The sequence below is a fragment of the Miniopterus natalensis genome, chromosome 5 (assembly GCF_054644295.1).
Source record: "Miniopterus natalensis isolate mMinNat1 chromosome 5, mMinNat1.hap1, whole genome shotgun sequence".
Lineage (NCBI taxonomy): Eukaryota > Metazoa > Chordata > Mammalia > Chiroptera > Miniopteridae > Miniopterus > Miniopterus natalensis.
The window spans coordinates 83680198-83694288 of NC_142085.1; the positions used below are offsets into that span (position 1 = coordinate 83680198).

General features: G+C 40.8%; 1 protein-coding gene across 1 annotated transcript in view; it reads right to left on the bottom strand.

The window, feature by feature from the left end:
* Positions 1-14091, bottom strand: part of SYNE1 (spectrin repeat containing nuclear envelope protein 1) — a 346443-nt gene that overhangs the window by 51858 nt on the left and 280494 nt on the right. Inside the window, exons 123-126 of the mRNA XM_087817695.1 lie at positions 11203-11437; positions 9287-9481; positions 6458-6583; positions 3931-4086 (exon numbers count right to left, since the gene is read on the bottom strand). Of these exons, the coding sequence (XP_087673821.1) occupies positions 3931-4086; positions 6458-6583; positions 9287-9481; positions 11203-11437 (712 nt within the window). The remainder of the gene's footprint in view (positions 1-3930; positions 4087-6457; positions 6584-9286; positions 9482-11202; positions 11438-14091) is intronic.

Here is a 14091-nt window from a genome sequence, read left to right on the forward strand (position 1 = left end):
GAGTGTGGCTGATAGTTTTTCTTAACGATGTCCAAGCTAAAACTATATTCCAATTCCCAACTGGAACTTCTCAAAGCAACTATTTTCCAAGAAAGCAGTAGAAACTGCTGCCTTTGAGACTTAAGATTAACAACTTCTCCCTTCCTCTTCCCCCAAATCTTGGCCATGGGCAAGAGTGAATTCTAGAGCTTTTCTCAACAACATTTGCAGGAAAGGTGACCACATAATAGAAAAATACTATTCCTTTGAGAGGAAGGTATTACTATCCCCATTCAACAGCCAGGGAGAGAAAAGGTTACACACATTTGAGGCATTTGTTTATAGTAGTATGAGGTAGGACCAGCAATGCTCGAGTCTTTGACACAGGTTGTAATATAACATTATGATCAAATATCCAGACATAGTCAAGTTTCAAAACAGTCTTCATCACTTACTAATGATATGATCAGGGCCAGGTACTCATCTTCTCTAAGCCTTACTTTCTTCATCTGTACATTAATTTCTCACTGATTCCAAAATTCATTCAACAAATGTTTATTGTCTATGAGCATGGTGATGACCAGAGGAAAAGCAGGATGAGGAAGGTAGAAGAGGGCATGGAGAGATAAGTGGTGATGGAAGGAGACTGGACTTGAGGTGGTGAACACACAATACAATATACAGATGATGTATTATACAATTATACACTTGAAACCTATATAATTTTATTAACCACTGTCAGCCCTATAAATTCAATAAAAAATGTTTATCGTTTACAATAAACAAGTGTCTACTATGTACCAAGCATTGTCCTATGTACTGGAATACAGTAGGCTCAGAATATACAAACGATAAAATAATTTAGGAAAGTGACCAGTAAACACTAAAGACTTAACAAAAGCTGCTCATTAATATACAACTACTGCTCCAGGGCATCATTGAATTTTTCATTTTTTCTCCTTGGCATTCATGCATTCTGTCTCCACTGAGCAGCTAGAGTATGTGTCTCTAGTGTTTATCAGCACCGGATGTGGTGCTGTTATTGGCTTGCACAGAGCAAGGGCTGAGAGAGAAACAGGTAGGCTCCAAGCACTGGTTGCAAGTTGGCGCCAGAAAGCTTTTCAAAAGGTTTAATTCATAACGGGGACTGCATTTTCCTAATATTTAGGCTGCGTGATAAGGAAATGCTAACATCTCTTTCCTTGGGTTCAGTTGAAACCCTCAAATTTATCAGCTTAGCACTCACATTTTCTCAAAGGTACAAACACACCGTGGTGCCAACAGCTGACAAGTGCTGGCTCAGCCTCCAGAGAGGCAGCTGAACAGGAAATACATTGCTTTCAACTTCAAATATTTTTACCATGACAATCTGAAAAACACCGAGCTAGTACTATGATGATATATTTATATCTCCACTAGAATTACACACAGATCCACAAAGCAAAACAGGAATAAAAGCAAGTGTGCGCTACGGCTGCAGTGTCGCAGCAAAGCATTTGGGGAGTTGATTTGAAAACAGTGCTTTTCTATGTTAACTCTTCTCTGCCACGTCTACTTACGGCGCGTCTCCCGCGTCCTCCCCGAGTCCCGGTGAGTCCAGCCTTCTCAGCAGCAGTTTACTGGAATCAGAACAGACTGCTTGCTCTTTACAGAGGAGTAGTGTCATTTAAACACGTCTGTAACTTCGAAAATGAGACGTAGACACTAGCTCGTTTCCTTTTGTGGTTTCATACTTGATAGAATTTCTCCGGAAACACTAACTCAAGAACTCGTAACTAATCTATATTCCTCCTTACAGTTAAATCTGGCACCTTTGGTATGTATGGCCCATGGCTAAACTCTCGCTGACTTAAATAACTATTTTAGACTGAAGTAATGTGAGATAAGTATGCTTTAGCTTCATGCCTTAAGACATTTGATACAGAAAGCTTCTAGAAACACTATACAACCTGCTTCCTCTTTTTTCTTTAAGTCACGGGTGCAAGGTATTAATCTTTTCATGGCACATTATGATCAACAGCAGCTTTCCAAATGCATTTACAGACTGTCTATATATAGGGTGGGGCAAAAGGAGGTTTACAGGTGTTTGTATGGAAAATAATACAATAATTAATAAACAATAGTACATGAATAAGCTGTGTTTCATGTACTACAACTGTAAGCCTACTTTTGCCTCACCTTGTATAAGTCAGGTGAGCAATTTTACAACTTGTTCCAGCTTTATTGAGATATAATTGACATAGTGTAAGTTTCAGGTATACAGTGTGATGATATATGACACATTTATATAATGAGAAATGATTACCACCAGATTAGTTCACACATCTGTCACCTCACTTAATTACCTTTAGGGCCCCAGAATGTGTGCATTTTATAACTGGAAATTTGTACCTTTTGAACCTCATAGTATTTTTACACAGTACTAATTTTCCTCTTTTAAAAGTATAGCATGTATTCATAGGAAACTGGTGACACATTTACCAAGTGTGCTCCAGAATTCTCCTCTTGCTCATGACCCGAGACATGTCTGGGTTTTAATCTAAACACACAGAGAGAAATTTACCTACCAACACGTTTCTTATTGATGTTAAATGAACCAAGAGTCTACAGCCTCTTAAACTCTGATATTTCCTGAAGCATGAACAGAAGCACTGCTCAGGCTGGAGGAAGCGGGGGCGGGAGAGGAGCTCCCCACGGCAGCGCAGCTGGCCTGGCAGGGGGCACAGAGAGGCTCCTTCTCAAATGTCCCCTCCTGACCCTCCCAACACCGCTTCCCCAGGCAGGTCCTCTGCTCTGACCCGCTGCCCGTTTTCAAGCTGTAACCTTGTCCGAGACACCTGCTCGCACCCTCCACGCCAACGTGTAGCCTCCACACCCCCCTCAGTTGAAAACTCATTCATCTTCCACCAGCACTTTCTCAGTCTTGCCACCCGCGCTCGCTCGGCGTGCTGACACCTTCCCACAGCGTCCGAACTCGTTCATGCCCAGTTTTTCCTCACTGTACAGACTCCTCCGATTTTAGTCTCAGCTCAGTCGTGAGCTTGCTAACAGCGACATCTACTACAGCTTGTGAAAGTCACAATGGTTACTGACGTATTCACTGAACACATATGTGGCACAGTCTGTGATGTGCCAGGTAAGGCAACCAGGTAGGGGAAGGAACATGACAGACGTAGCTCTGCTTCCTGGAGGGTATGGTCTCAAGGCCAAGGTCAGGGCCTGTTCTTCCCTCGCGGGCCTTTCATCAGGGCTATTCCTTTTGCCTCGCATGTCTTCTCATTGCCTTTCCACCAATCTCTCCTTTCATTTCCAAATCAAAACACAATCTTGGATCTCTTCCAAGGTATCGCACATATAGAAGGTACTTATAAATGAAGGAAGTATGACTAAAAATGCCACAGACCTTGAATTCGTAAAAATAACCATGATAAGTCAATAGTAACAATTAATGTGCCATGTACAGAGCCAGCTCCACAGTATTATCTAAAATTGCACATAAAACAATGGTTTTCATACGTTTAAGAAAGAAACAGACCACTGACATCTACCTAGCAAAACCACAACCGTGAACCACAAAACTGTATTTCCTCTTAAAAACATTATGCCAGCCAGTGAAAGAGAGAGCAAGTCCAGTTTGAATGCATCTCACATACAATGGTAAGACATAATTTGTCTTCATTTGAAATATTTTCTTATTGAATTTATTGGGGTGACACTGATTCACAAACCCGTACAGGTTTCAAGTGTACAACTCTACAAAACATCATCTGCCCACTGCATTGTGTACCCATCGCCCAAAGTTCACCTGAAATACTTCTGTAATAACAGATTTCTTCCTCAGTGTACACTATGAGTTACGGGACGGGTCCAAATGTGGGCCACACTACTTGACAAATCATTTCCCAGTTTCCCACATTTATGATCTAGTGCTGCATCCAGAACTCATCTTACCTGGTGGCATAGTTCCTCCCACTGCCTCTGAAGAAGCTCCAGCCGTTCGTTCAGGATGGAGATGTCATCGGCACTGATGCAGGTGCAGAGGGTGTCCTTCAGTAACGTCAACTGTGCCAAGTCATCTGTCCAGCTCCCCACCGCATTTTCCAATTCCTAGATTAAAAAAACAACAACACACACACACAAACAAGCAAACTTGGATACCCATGCACATCCTCAACAATTCCTGAAGTGTATTCAAAATCCCTTCTTGATGCAATTACCTTTCCACTCCACTCTGTTTGAACATCTAACTTGGTATATAGATATTTTCTTTCTACATAATTTTACAATTCGCCAAGTTCTGATAAAATATCTGGTTGCTTACAAAATCTTTCTACCATCTACTTATCATTTCATTGTTTCAGATTATCTTTTCTAAGTTGAAGTTGCATTATCTCATTGATCTTTACTTTTAAACTGACTGCATAAACCCCTAGCCCATTCTCTTTTTTGTTCCCAGATACTAATCATGTTAATAAAATATTTTTAAAAAAACTTCAAACTCCTAGATTGAACTTTCATCTTCAAACAGTACGAACTGTTACATTCTGTGATATAGACTCATAATACAGTAGTTCAGAAGATCTGTTGGTGTTTTTACTCAATTTAAAATAATGAACTGAACGTGTTTTCTACAGGATTAGAGATTTCTTTAAGTAACTTGTCCAGATATATGTCTTCTGATTTTGGGGGGAATGATTTAAGAAAAAAAAATCATAAAACAATATTTGAATAAGTTGACATTAGTTTTTGCAATGTTTGAACAGATCTTGCAGTTTGTATAACTCATGGTTTTTGCCAGCTCTTGATGATTTTTGATTCCAGCTAATTTAGTATAAAAATAGAATATTTCACATGGCTTTTCCCCTCTCTTTTTGTCTCTTCACACAGAAGACAGGTTTCCAAAGGCAAAGGCAATTAATGGCACTGTCAGAGGTTAACGTCCTAGGCAATTTAGGCAAATAAGGTTGCAGCCTGAATTTTCCAGGTAATTGTTTTGTTTTGCTGCTAAGGGTGGTTTGGGGGAAGAGTAGCAGAGAGTTGGACCAAAATGCATCCTTTTAATCTCCAAACTTAATAGCAGGGTGTTTTTGAAAGTGTATTTTGGGAGACAAGGTCCCATGGTAACAGTATTTGGCTGAAAGACCAAACCGTCCAGGTATATTAAATATGCAGCATTTCTGTTTATATCCATAGACATATTAAATTGCTGTAACAATGTAAAAGTTTTCTTGCTTTTATAACAGATGCTAACCCCCAACTCAAACATCAGATTTGGTGTACGGATTATAAAAGTAACACCACCACCACCCAAAACCAACTCTTTCAGACTCTCAGAGTCCCTTGGACAAGGCCATGTGGTAAAAATAAAGCCTTTACTAACTTTGAAAAGTTATTAAACTTCTAGAGGTCTCAGTTTTCACATCTGTAAAAGGGAAATAAAAGACTGTTCTCATGAGCTTGTGTTCGTGGCAACTGAGACACCACTGATAAAGGCACTGGAGCAGAGCAGAAGCTAATGAATGCCCACTCCTGGAAGTTTTCTTCAATCATTTGTCATGGATTTACAATCACAGGTTTAAAGCAGACTTAAATCTGTGTATTCTTCTGCATTTACACCTCAAGATATTTCACTCACTATCCATGATGTAAGGCATACTTACTACCTTTTACTTTTCCTAGTCTGACTCTCTAACGTTTCAAAAAATAGCTGTAATTTTAATATCAAAGAAAACTTGTTACATGAATAATTTTTATGATTTCTAGACTTCTTTAAAAATTAATCTTTCTTAAATGCTTACCTTCTTAGCCAAAGTCAAGCAGAGAACTGATTAAAACCCAACTTATTTACGTACATGTGAAGTTTTAAAAATAATTACTCTACTGCAGTAATTCTCAAAGGACAGGGAACACAAGGACATGTATCATCTGGGGAACAAGACATTTTTAAAGGTAGTTTTGATTTGACCTGCAGACTGCTCAGCAGAGAACTGCTGTTGGGCGCTACTCTTGGTTCTCCAGGTGTGAATGGAACAAATCCTACAGCTGCTAAGTCACGCTGGCAGGGAGTGTCTGCACGAGCCACGGATCTGCTGTCAGGTGCGATCCATCCCAGTCCTTAAGGAGCTAGGGCCCCGAGTGACTGGAGGACAGTGTCCCGTGCGGTAACTGAGATTATCTGCTGACAGTTCCTGCTCCCTTATGGCAGACTCTGGACCACAGGCCGTGTTCCTTGCTCCAGGGCCACTGTCTGCCGAATTCCCAAGCTGCCCAGGCTCACTTTTCTTTCTGTAAACTAGACTCTTGGGCTAGAGTGATTCTCCAGTGGGGCTGCTTTAGAAGGATCACTTTTACAACAATACCCCAGGAACCTGCACCTACCCGCAGACGCCACAGGAGTGTGACCGGTTGTGCTTTCAAAGGCAGCATCATGCGGAAGCCCAGAGGCGGGGGGCGGGTGAGGCTCAGCCCAGCAGCTTACCTTGCAGCGCATCTGCTCCGCGTGGAGCTCTTCGTGGTGGTCCGGCAGAGGCTGGGACAGCTTCTTTTTGAAAGTTCGTAGTTTCTCCAGAGACTCGGCCACTCCATTCTCACATTTTTCCCAGTCCTACAATGGCAGGAGAAAGAAATTTCACAGTTGGGTTTTGTTTTGTTTTATGGTAGGAAATTGGAAAAAAATAAAAATACTCTTGTTAATTCCTATACTTTAATTATTACCTGATTTTCTACTATCAGACACATGTATTTAGTTTGAGTAAAAAAATAGTAAAAGAAAACAAAATAAAGGAACTGTAATGGAGATTGGCTTCTCTATAGCACCCATCTACAGATGAACTCATCTGTCTCAGTACAAATGCAAATTAAATTCAACTAAACAAATCTCTTTAATTTTGTCTAATACCCCTGATCGTTGGCTTCCCCTTTCACAACAGCCCTCCCCAGTGACCAGACCCCATAACTTAAGTTCCTGAGCTCAAAGGGAAAGAACTAGAGTTGCTTTGAGTAACTGGTGTGGTGCCAAATCACGTTGCATTTTCCTTCAGGTTATCTCTTCCACCATTACCGGTCTTTCTTTGTCTGGGTTCCTTCTATCTTCTCTTCAGGTGCCTTATTTTTATCACAGCAACCCATAGGTGCTATTTACTAAAGCTGTCTTCTTTAAGATGTGTTGACTAAAGTTCTTCCATACTCAAAATACCTTTTGGTTTCTAACTGAACTGAGAATTGGGCTCAGAATTCTCATTTCTCTTTAACATTCCTTTAGGGAATTTCCTAGAGTATATAACCACATTCCCTCTTCCCATTTGCCGGAAAGAAACAGTCTATCTTGGACAGATCTGTCCTAGTTCCCCTTATTAAAACATCTCTGCGTTCCTAGGCCACGCTTAGTTCATCAATGCCAAGCAAAGTGAGAGGAGTAGACAGAAAGGTCTTCTTTCTACTGAAGTTGAACAGCATTCTCAATGAAATCATCACACACTTTGAGATCTCTCAACCTACAGAACATAAACATTCATTGTTCTAAAAGAGAAAAGGTCAACTCATTTTTCGTAACACAATTAAGAGGTGACGGTAAAGCAGGTGACCGTGCAGGGATGTAGAATTATAATGATCATGTTTTTGGCATATTTACTCAGAGTTTTAAATTAAGAGCTAAAAATAGATGAGCATTATATGATAGCTGTGGAGAAAAGACACAGCAACATGAGGCTGTCTAAAGATTAAAATTTAGCTTCATAAACTCCTTAGGCAAATAGAACCCAGTGAGTGATCCAAAATAAAATATACTTTAATAAGAAAAGAATGGGCATTTCCCTTTCTAAGGAAGCCTTAGACTCTGAAGCTATAACTAAGTCTCTTTGCTACATGAATTATAAGGAAATAACTAAATGTCATGGTCTGCAAACATCTATTAAAGTGGGTGTTTTACACGCCAACAAACAGACTGACAAGAAAAGCAAATGCAGTGAGTCAACCGTCTCGTCTTATTGGGTCTTAGGAATGTGTCCAATAATCACATCACGAATAAAGAAAAATATATGATTAACATGTTCTCTACAGAATGAGTTATAATGTTTTTAATCCTTTCCTGAAAGCAAAACTGAAGAAAAAGCATTCAGGCATATTGTGTTACTGATGAATCGTACTGTGTGCAAATAATAATTCTTTAACAGATGTTCAGTGGCATTTTTGATCAATTCTTTTCGACACACAAGGTAATGTATTATTAAGAAAAATTTAATAGAATAAACCCCATGGGTGTGCAAACTTTAAGCATTAAAAAAACCCCAAAATGTATTCCATTCACTTTAGTTGTTACGGTGGATCCAAAAGAGTGACGGGCCAAATTTAACAGAAAAACACATTCAAGTGTTGGTAATCATCAACATATATTTAGTATTTAGCTGTGTTTACTTTTTTAAAAGGATATTATCAACAATGATAATTACCCTTATTTATTGAGGGCTCAATATGTGCCACATGATTTACCTTCAATATTTCATTAAATCCTTGCAGATTTAATGAAATCCTTTCATTAAATCTATGAAGGAGGTATAATCATACACACTCTACAGCTGAGGAAACTGAGGCTTAGGTAGGTTGAGTCAACCAGGTTACTTGGTATATTATGGTTTTAACTTGGTTTTATCTAAGCGTAGAGTCTGTGCTCCTTTTCAACTGCTGGTTTAATTATGTATTATAAATGGATTTGGAAAGTGAGGGAGAAAAGCAAATTATGGGAAGTCTGGATAAATTTATATTTCCCTAAATTTTCTGCGTGATCAGTATGCAACCTGTGTTCAACCAAAGGCTTACTACAGCTCCTGGAGATTTTATCTCATGACAACACGCTTAGATAAGCTAAAATCAAATCACAAGTATCTTGTTGGATAGGTTTTTCCCTGCTATAAAATAAGAGATACCAATCTTAAAAACTACTTTGGAGTCTTAGATCAGATAGTAGAATCTACTCTTTGCATTCCTGTCTGGATTTATACAGTCATCACATGGCTTCTGGCCTAGCAACAGCCATTAATCAGAATTGGTCGCTTGGATGGTCTTGTTAGACTTAAAGCCACTTTGTTGGGGGATTTTCGTGAAAGACAAACTGCTGAAAATTGGGAAACTTTTCTGGTTTGTGCAAGACAGGACAAAGTCGTAAATAAGACACAGGGGATCAAAATACTGTAGGGAATGACAATGACCTTTGTGTTATTTGACTTGCAGGACCCCTGGGGGAGGTGGCAGCACAACCCTTAAATAGCCTTTTAACTCCATTACGTCTGTAGGAGGAAGGGGCTGGACCCACCTTCAGCAGGAAGGCCAGTTTTTTCTTCTGCTCCTCCAGACGCGCGCTGGCGGACTTCCACTTCTCTTGGATGTCCGTGAGCTCGGCCTGCAAGGCGGCCTCGGCCCCGCTGTCGGCAGAGAGCAGGAGCTGCTTGCCCGCCTCCACTGTCAGGATGTAGCTGCCTTGTTGCCGCAGGAACACTTTTTCTTTGAACTGGAAGGAACCACAGCTTTTTACTTTCTTATTCTTTCCTTCACCATCTCCCTATTATAAGCATTTTTAAATGACCCTGAAATTTTGCATGCATAGCATGCCCTCTTTTATCATACAAGAATTTACTGAGTGAATATATTGTGTATAAATAAAACAATGTGTAGGTAAATGAGAAGTCAACAGGCAGAGGCCTAGTATCTGTCCCAGGTTAAATACAATCATGATGCAATATGAAAACTGCCCTATAAGACTGATGAACAGGGAGCACATTGTTGCATATGTTTTTTTGTGTTGGTGCTTTTTAAAATTTTTTCTTGTGATCTTTATATTCTACAGAAAACATTGGTGATTCATATTTGATACAAACTAATTCAAAGAAAGACCAGTGTTCACATATCTAACCCATACGGGGTGCACAAGGGGCCCCCTCGAAGTGGTATAGCCTTCAGAGTCTTGAGAGACATATAAACACAACAAGGTTAAGATCCTGGTGTCATGCGAGCGCCAGGAGCCAGCGAGAAAAGGCCTTCCGTGCAGAGAAATGGCAATGGGCTAATTCACTGTACAAGGTAAATGTGAATTCAGGGCACTGGAGGTGGCTTTCAGCAGCTGGATGGTAGAATGCACCTAGGAGAGGGTAGAAGATGAGGCAAGACCATCTTCTTTATTTGTGAAATAAAAGTGAGTGTCGCAGAAGAATATTAAGCAGGAAAATGGTGTGTTTGCTGAAAGCATTCAGCATTAGGGTAGAAAGAACACAGACTGGATCTACTAAGACAGGTTAAAAAGCTATCGTCTCTCTAGGCAAGAAATCATGAGCACCTACTCTAAGGCAAGGGCAGTCGCGATGGAAGCGTGAGTACTACTCGACACGAGGAGGGAGGGAAAAGAAGAATATAGCTATAGAACCTAGGGGTCCTGGCTGGTAGACCAGACAGCTGGTGATGACATTTCCTCGGATTGGGAACATGGGGAATGGACTGATAGAGAATGGTTGGTCCAGGGGACCCAGGCTTTCTTAGAGCGCACAGAGTATATTATGTCTGATGCATATAGATGTAAATCTAAAAGGTAGCTGAATACATGAGCTGAAAGCTCAGGAAATGACGTGACCAGAAGATACCAATTTGGCCACTCTCTGCTGGTGGGGTGTCATTGAAGCCATGTGTGTAGATGAGGTGTCCCAGAGAAGTGAGGAGCAGAAGGGAAGCAGGGAACAGTGACCTTCAAAGGAAGATAAACCCATGAAATACTCTGGGCCGGACTGATGAGAGCGCAAGGAGGTATCTAACCATCCAAGAAGCTGGAATCCCAAACTCCCAGGCCAGCGAAAGGAAGGGGCTAGACCCTTACGGGAATGACAAGCAGGGCTGAGCCTTCCTCTTCTCCAGAACATTTCAGTGAGTTGTTTAAATGGCTTGCAAGTGAAATATGTGTCACCAATGCCAGGTTTTCCTTGCCTTCCCTTTCCATCCCTGCTGGGGTCCAGCGAGCTGCTGGGTGGCCTGGTGTGTGAAGTGGAGGGAGTGTCTGTAAGAGGCTGGGACCTCCCGTACTTCCAGCAGTAAGTATGGCTTTGGAGTGTGTCTATTGACACTTGAGAACAGCGCTTGTCCTCCTTCCAATGTCATTCCAGAGCCCTTCTGAGACACGGAGGCTGGGGTAAAGCGTGCAGAGTGAAAATACAGAAAAGGGGCAAAACCACCCGCTCTGCGCCTCACCTGCGCTTCATCGAAGAGGGTCCTTGCTTGCTGCAGTGGTATTGGGACACTTCCGAGACCACTCATGGGCAGGTAGGACACTTCAACCAACCATTTGCGAAGCTTCTCTGCCATCTCCCTGTAGCGCTGCCACTGGCGGATCTGGCTGTCAATGATGCCTCGCCTCTGCTGGGCCCGGCGAATCACTCCCTGCCACTGATTACTGAGGAGGGTCAGTTTCAGGTTGAACTCGTCCCTGGCGAACAGACAATCACACGGGGGAAAACGGTTACCCTGGACGTGGGTACATTACCAACCAGTGTCCACACACGCGATGACTGCGAGCCCTGAAAAGTGACCTAGAGCAGGGGTTTTCAAATATCACGCCATGATCTGTTACCAGGTCTACTGCAAGCACATTTAAAATTTAATAACAATTAAAATATGGGGGTTTGAACATGGTGAGTGTTCTCATGTTTCAGCACAGGTTGAAGGCGTGTCGATAAGGCCAATGTCCTCTCTCTCCCTGAGTGCAAGGGAGGGGAGGGAGCACAGGGCAGTGGCTGCAATGGGGATGGCCCCCACCCTAAGCGCACCCATAGCGATGTCTGCAGCAGGTGACGGCACCTTGTGTGTGCCACAGCAGGAGAAGATGGGGAGCAATGCTTATTCACAACCTCTGACCTCAGCTAGAATTACAAGCTGCTTTGAATAAACTAAACTGGGTGATTTTAGCTAGTCATGAGCCACTTAAATAAAATTATGCTATTTAAAACTGAAAATAAAACTGTCCTCCATGAGCTCTCAGTATTCCTTCATGATAAACAGCCCTAATCTTTAGCCAATTATTTCACATATTAATCTGAATTGTCCCTTCTACATTTTAAGTCCACTTCACTTTGTTCTTAGAAAAATAAAAGCTAGTCATCACTGTCTGTACAAGGGTTGTCCTTATACCTAAAAGTATTACATTTCACTTGAGCTTTTTCAATTTCCAGGGGAATAATATCAGATTTTTTAGTTTGTTTTTTCTACTTCTGTATTTTCTCCCTTTAAAAAATGTTGGCAGTTATTTATCAAGTTTTCTTTATCATTCAACTTGTAGCTCTAGAACTGGTTTGTCCAGCACCCAACAGACTGAGTTCCTGTGCAGATTATACTGTGATTCGCACACTTTAGTATTAATGTGTAACAGCGCTCGTTCGGTCTCTATTACGTTAGTTTTGCTTTTTCCGCCTAGATCCACTATTTCTCCTCTTGAGGGTGGCTTCAAATCTGAATTGGACTTACTCTTCTGGACTCATTTTCTTAAGACCTCTTATTATCTAGGGCCACTATAAACTTTGAGCTTGTAACCAAAAGTGTGATTAGTGTTTCTGTTTTTGAAAGAAATTCTCTGATATTCATCATCTAGTGGTAGTAGAACCAAATATGATACATTGGGCTGATGAGACTTTCCTAAACATTAAGGGCGTCTCTCATCTCTGAAAATGTGCGACTCCAGGACTTGAGGATGTCCTGCGACATGAGAAGAACCCTGGCCCTGGCTCTCCCTGCCAGGTAACCACCCAAGGTCTTTTTGGCGCCTTTAGCCTCACTCTGCAGAGCAGAATGGCCCTGAGCTACCTGCCAGCCTGAGGAACTGCTTAAAACATGACACAGTTCCCACCGATGAACTCGAACTCCATAAAACAGAAGTTATATACGAACTTCTAAGACACAACACATTCGTAATCTGAGGATTCTCTGCCATCAACATGTTCTAATCGGAATTGTTTTTCACTTGCAACTTTCAAAATTATTCCAGCTCTCATAATTTCATCCTTTGGTGTTTTTCTCTAACTGTTAACATTTAAAATGTAATAGGTGTTGGCTTGTGCATGCATTTTCAATTTTATTTTACTTAGTGGCTCCAACTTTTGTAATATTGTTAGAGAGTTGGCTAAGGGAAGAGAGAGCAAAAGATAAGTTAATTACATCTAAATCTGTTTTACTTTGAAGGACTTAAGTTCTCTGTAAAGTTCACATTAAATCTGGCTTACTTCAACTAGAATAAATACGGTATCACATTTTGTCATTCCAAGGTTAACCATAAAAATCTTTCATGTTCTTCCAAAGAAATATCCACTTAAAAATGAAATTGCTTCCAAAATATTTTTTAAAAAACCCTTCTTAATAAAAATAATGATTTATTTTCTATTTAAAAAATAATAATCCTAAGTTAGTTACACTCACAACTCCTAGTCCTAAATATGGAAAAGATATACACATGTACTAAAATAAATGAGGTTTATAATGCAAATGTCACCACAGAGATAGGATAGCATAAACGTTGTTCGTAGGAAGTGTAAATGTCGTACAAAATCATCAATTCACATGCCACAGAGCTAAGGAGGAGCTAGATGTTACCTCTGCATTTTTAATAAAGAGGGAATGTACTAAGTACATGAAGAGGAAGCCAGATTTCAGGTTGAGTGTAGTCTGACATAAGGTAACACAGCATTTTCAAATCTGGTGGAATTATTAGGTCTGAGAAAGCTGGCTGGTCCTTACAATAAACCCGGTACAGGAGTTTTAGGCTTGATTCTGTGCTACATAGTTCCATGACCTTGGTCAAGTCAGTTCACGTTTCTGGACCTCAAGTTCTCACCTACAAGTTACAGGGATGGTCTAGTGATCTCGAAGCTCCTTTTAGAAATAAAATTTCTGTAATCACATGAGAATATGAGAAGCATCTGTTTATAAACCACTGATGCATCATTGATACAATTAGTTCTGATCCACTTATTAATCCCAGCCTCCTCCTGAGGACTAGCGAAGGTTGGCTAGGCGATTTCCCATTACGCTATGTCCTTCATATGATATAATATAATAGCAGTTCTTTAAAAAGCTTCAATACGCAGTCATTTG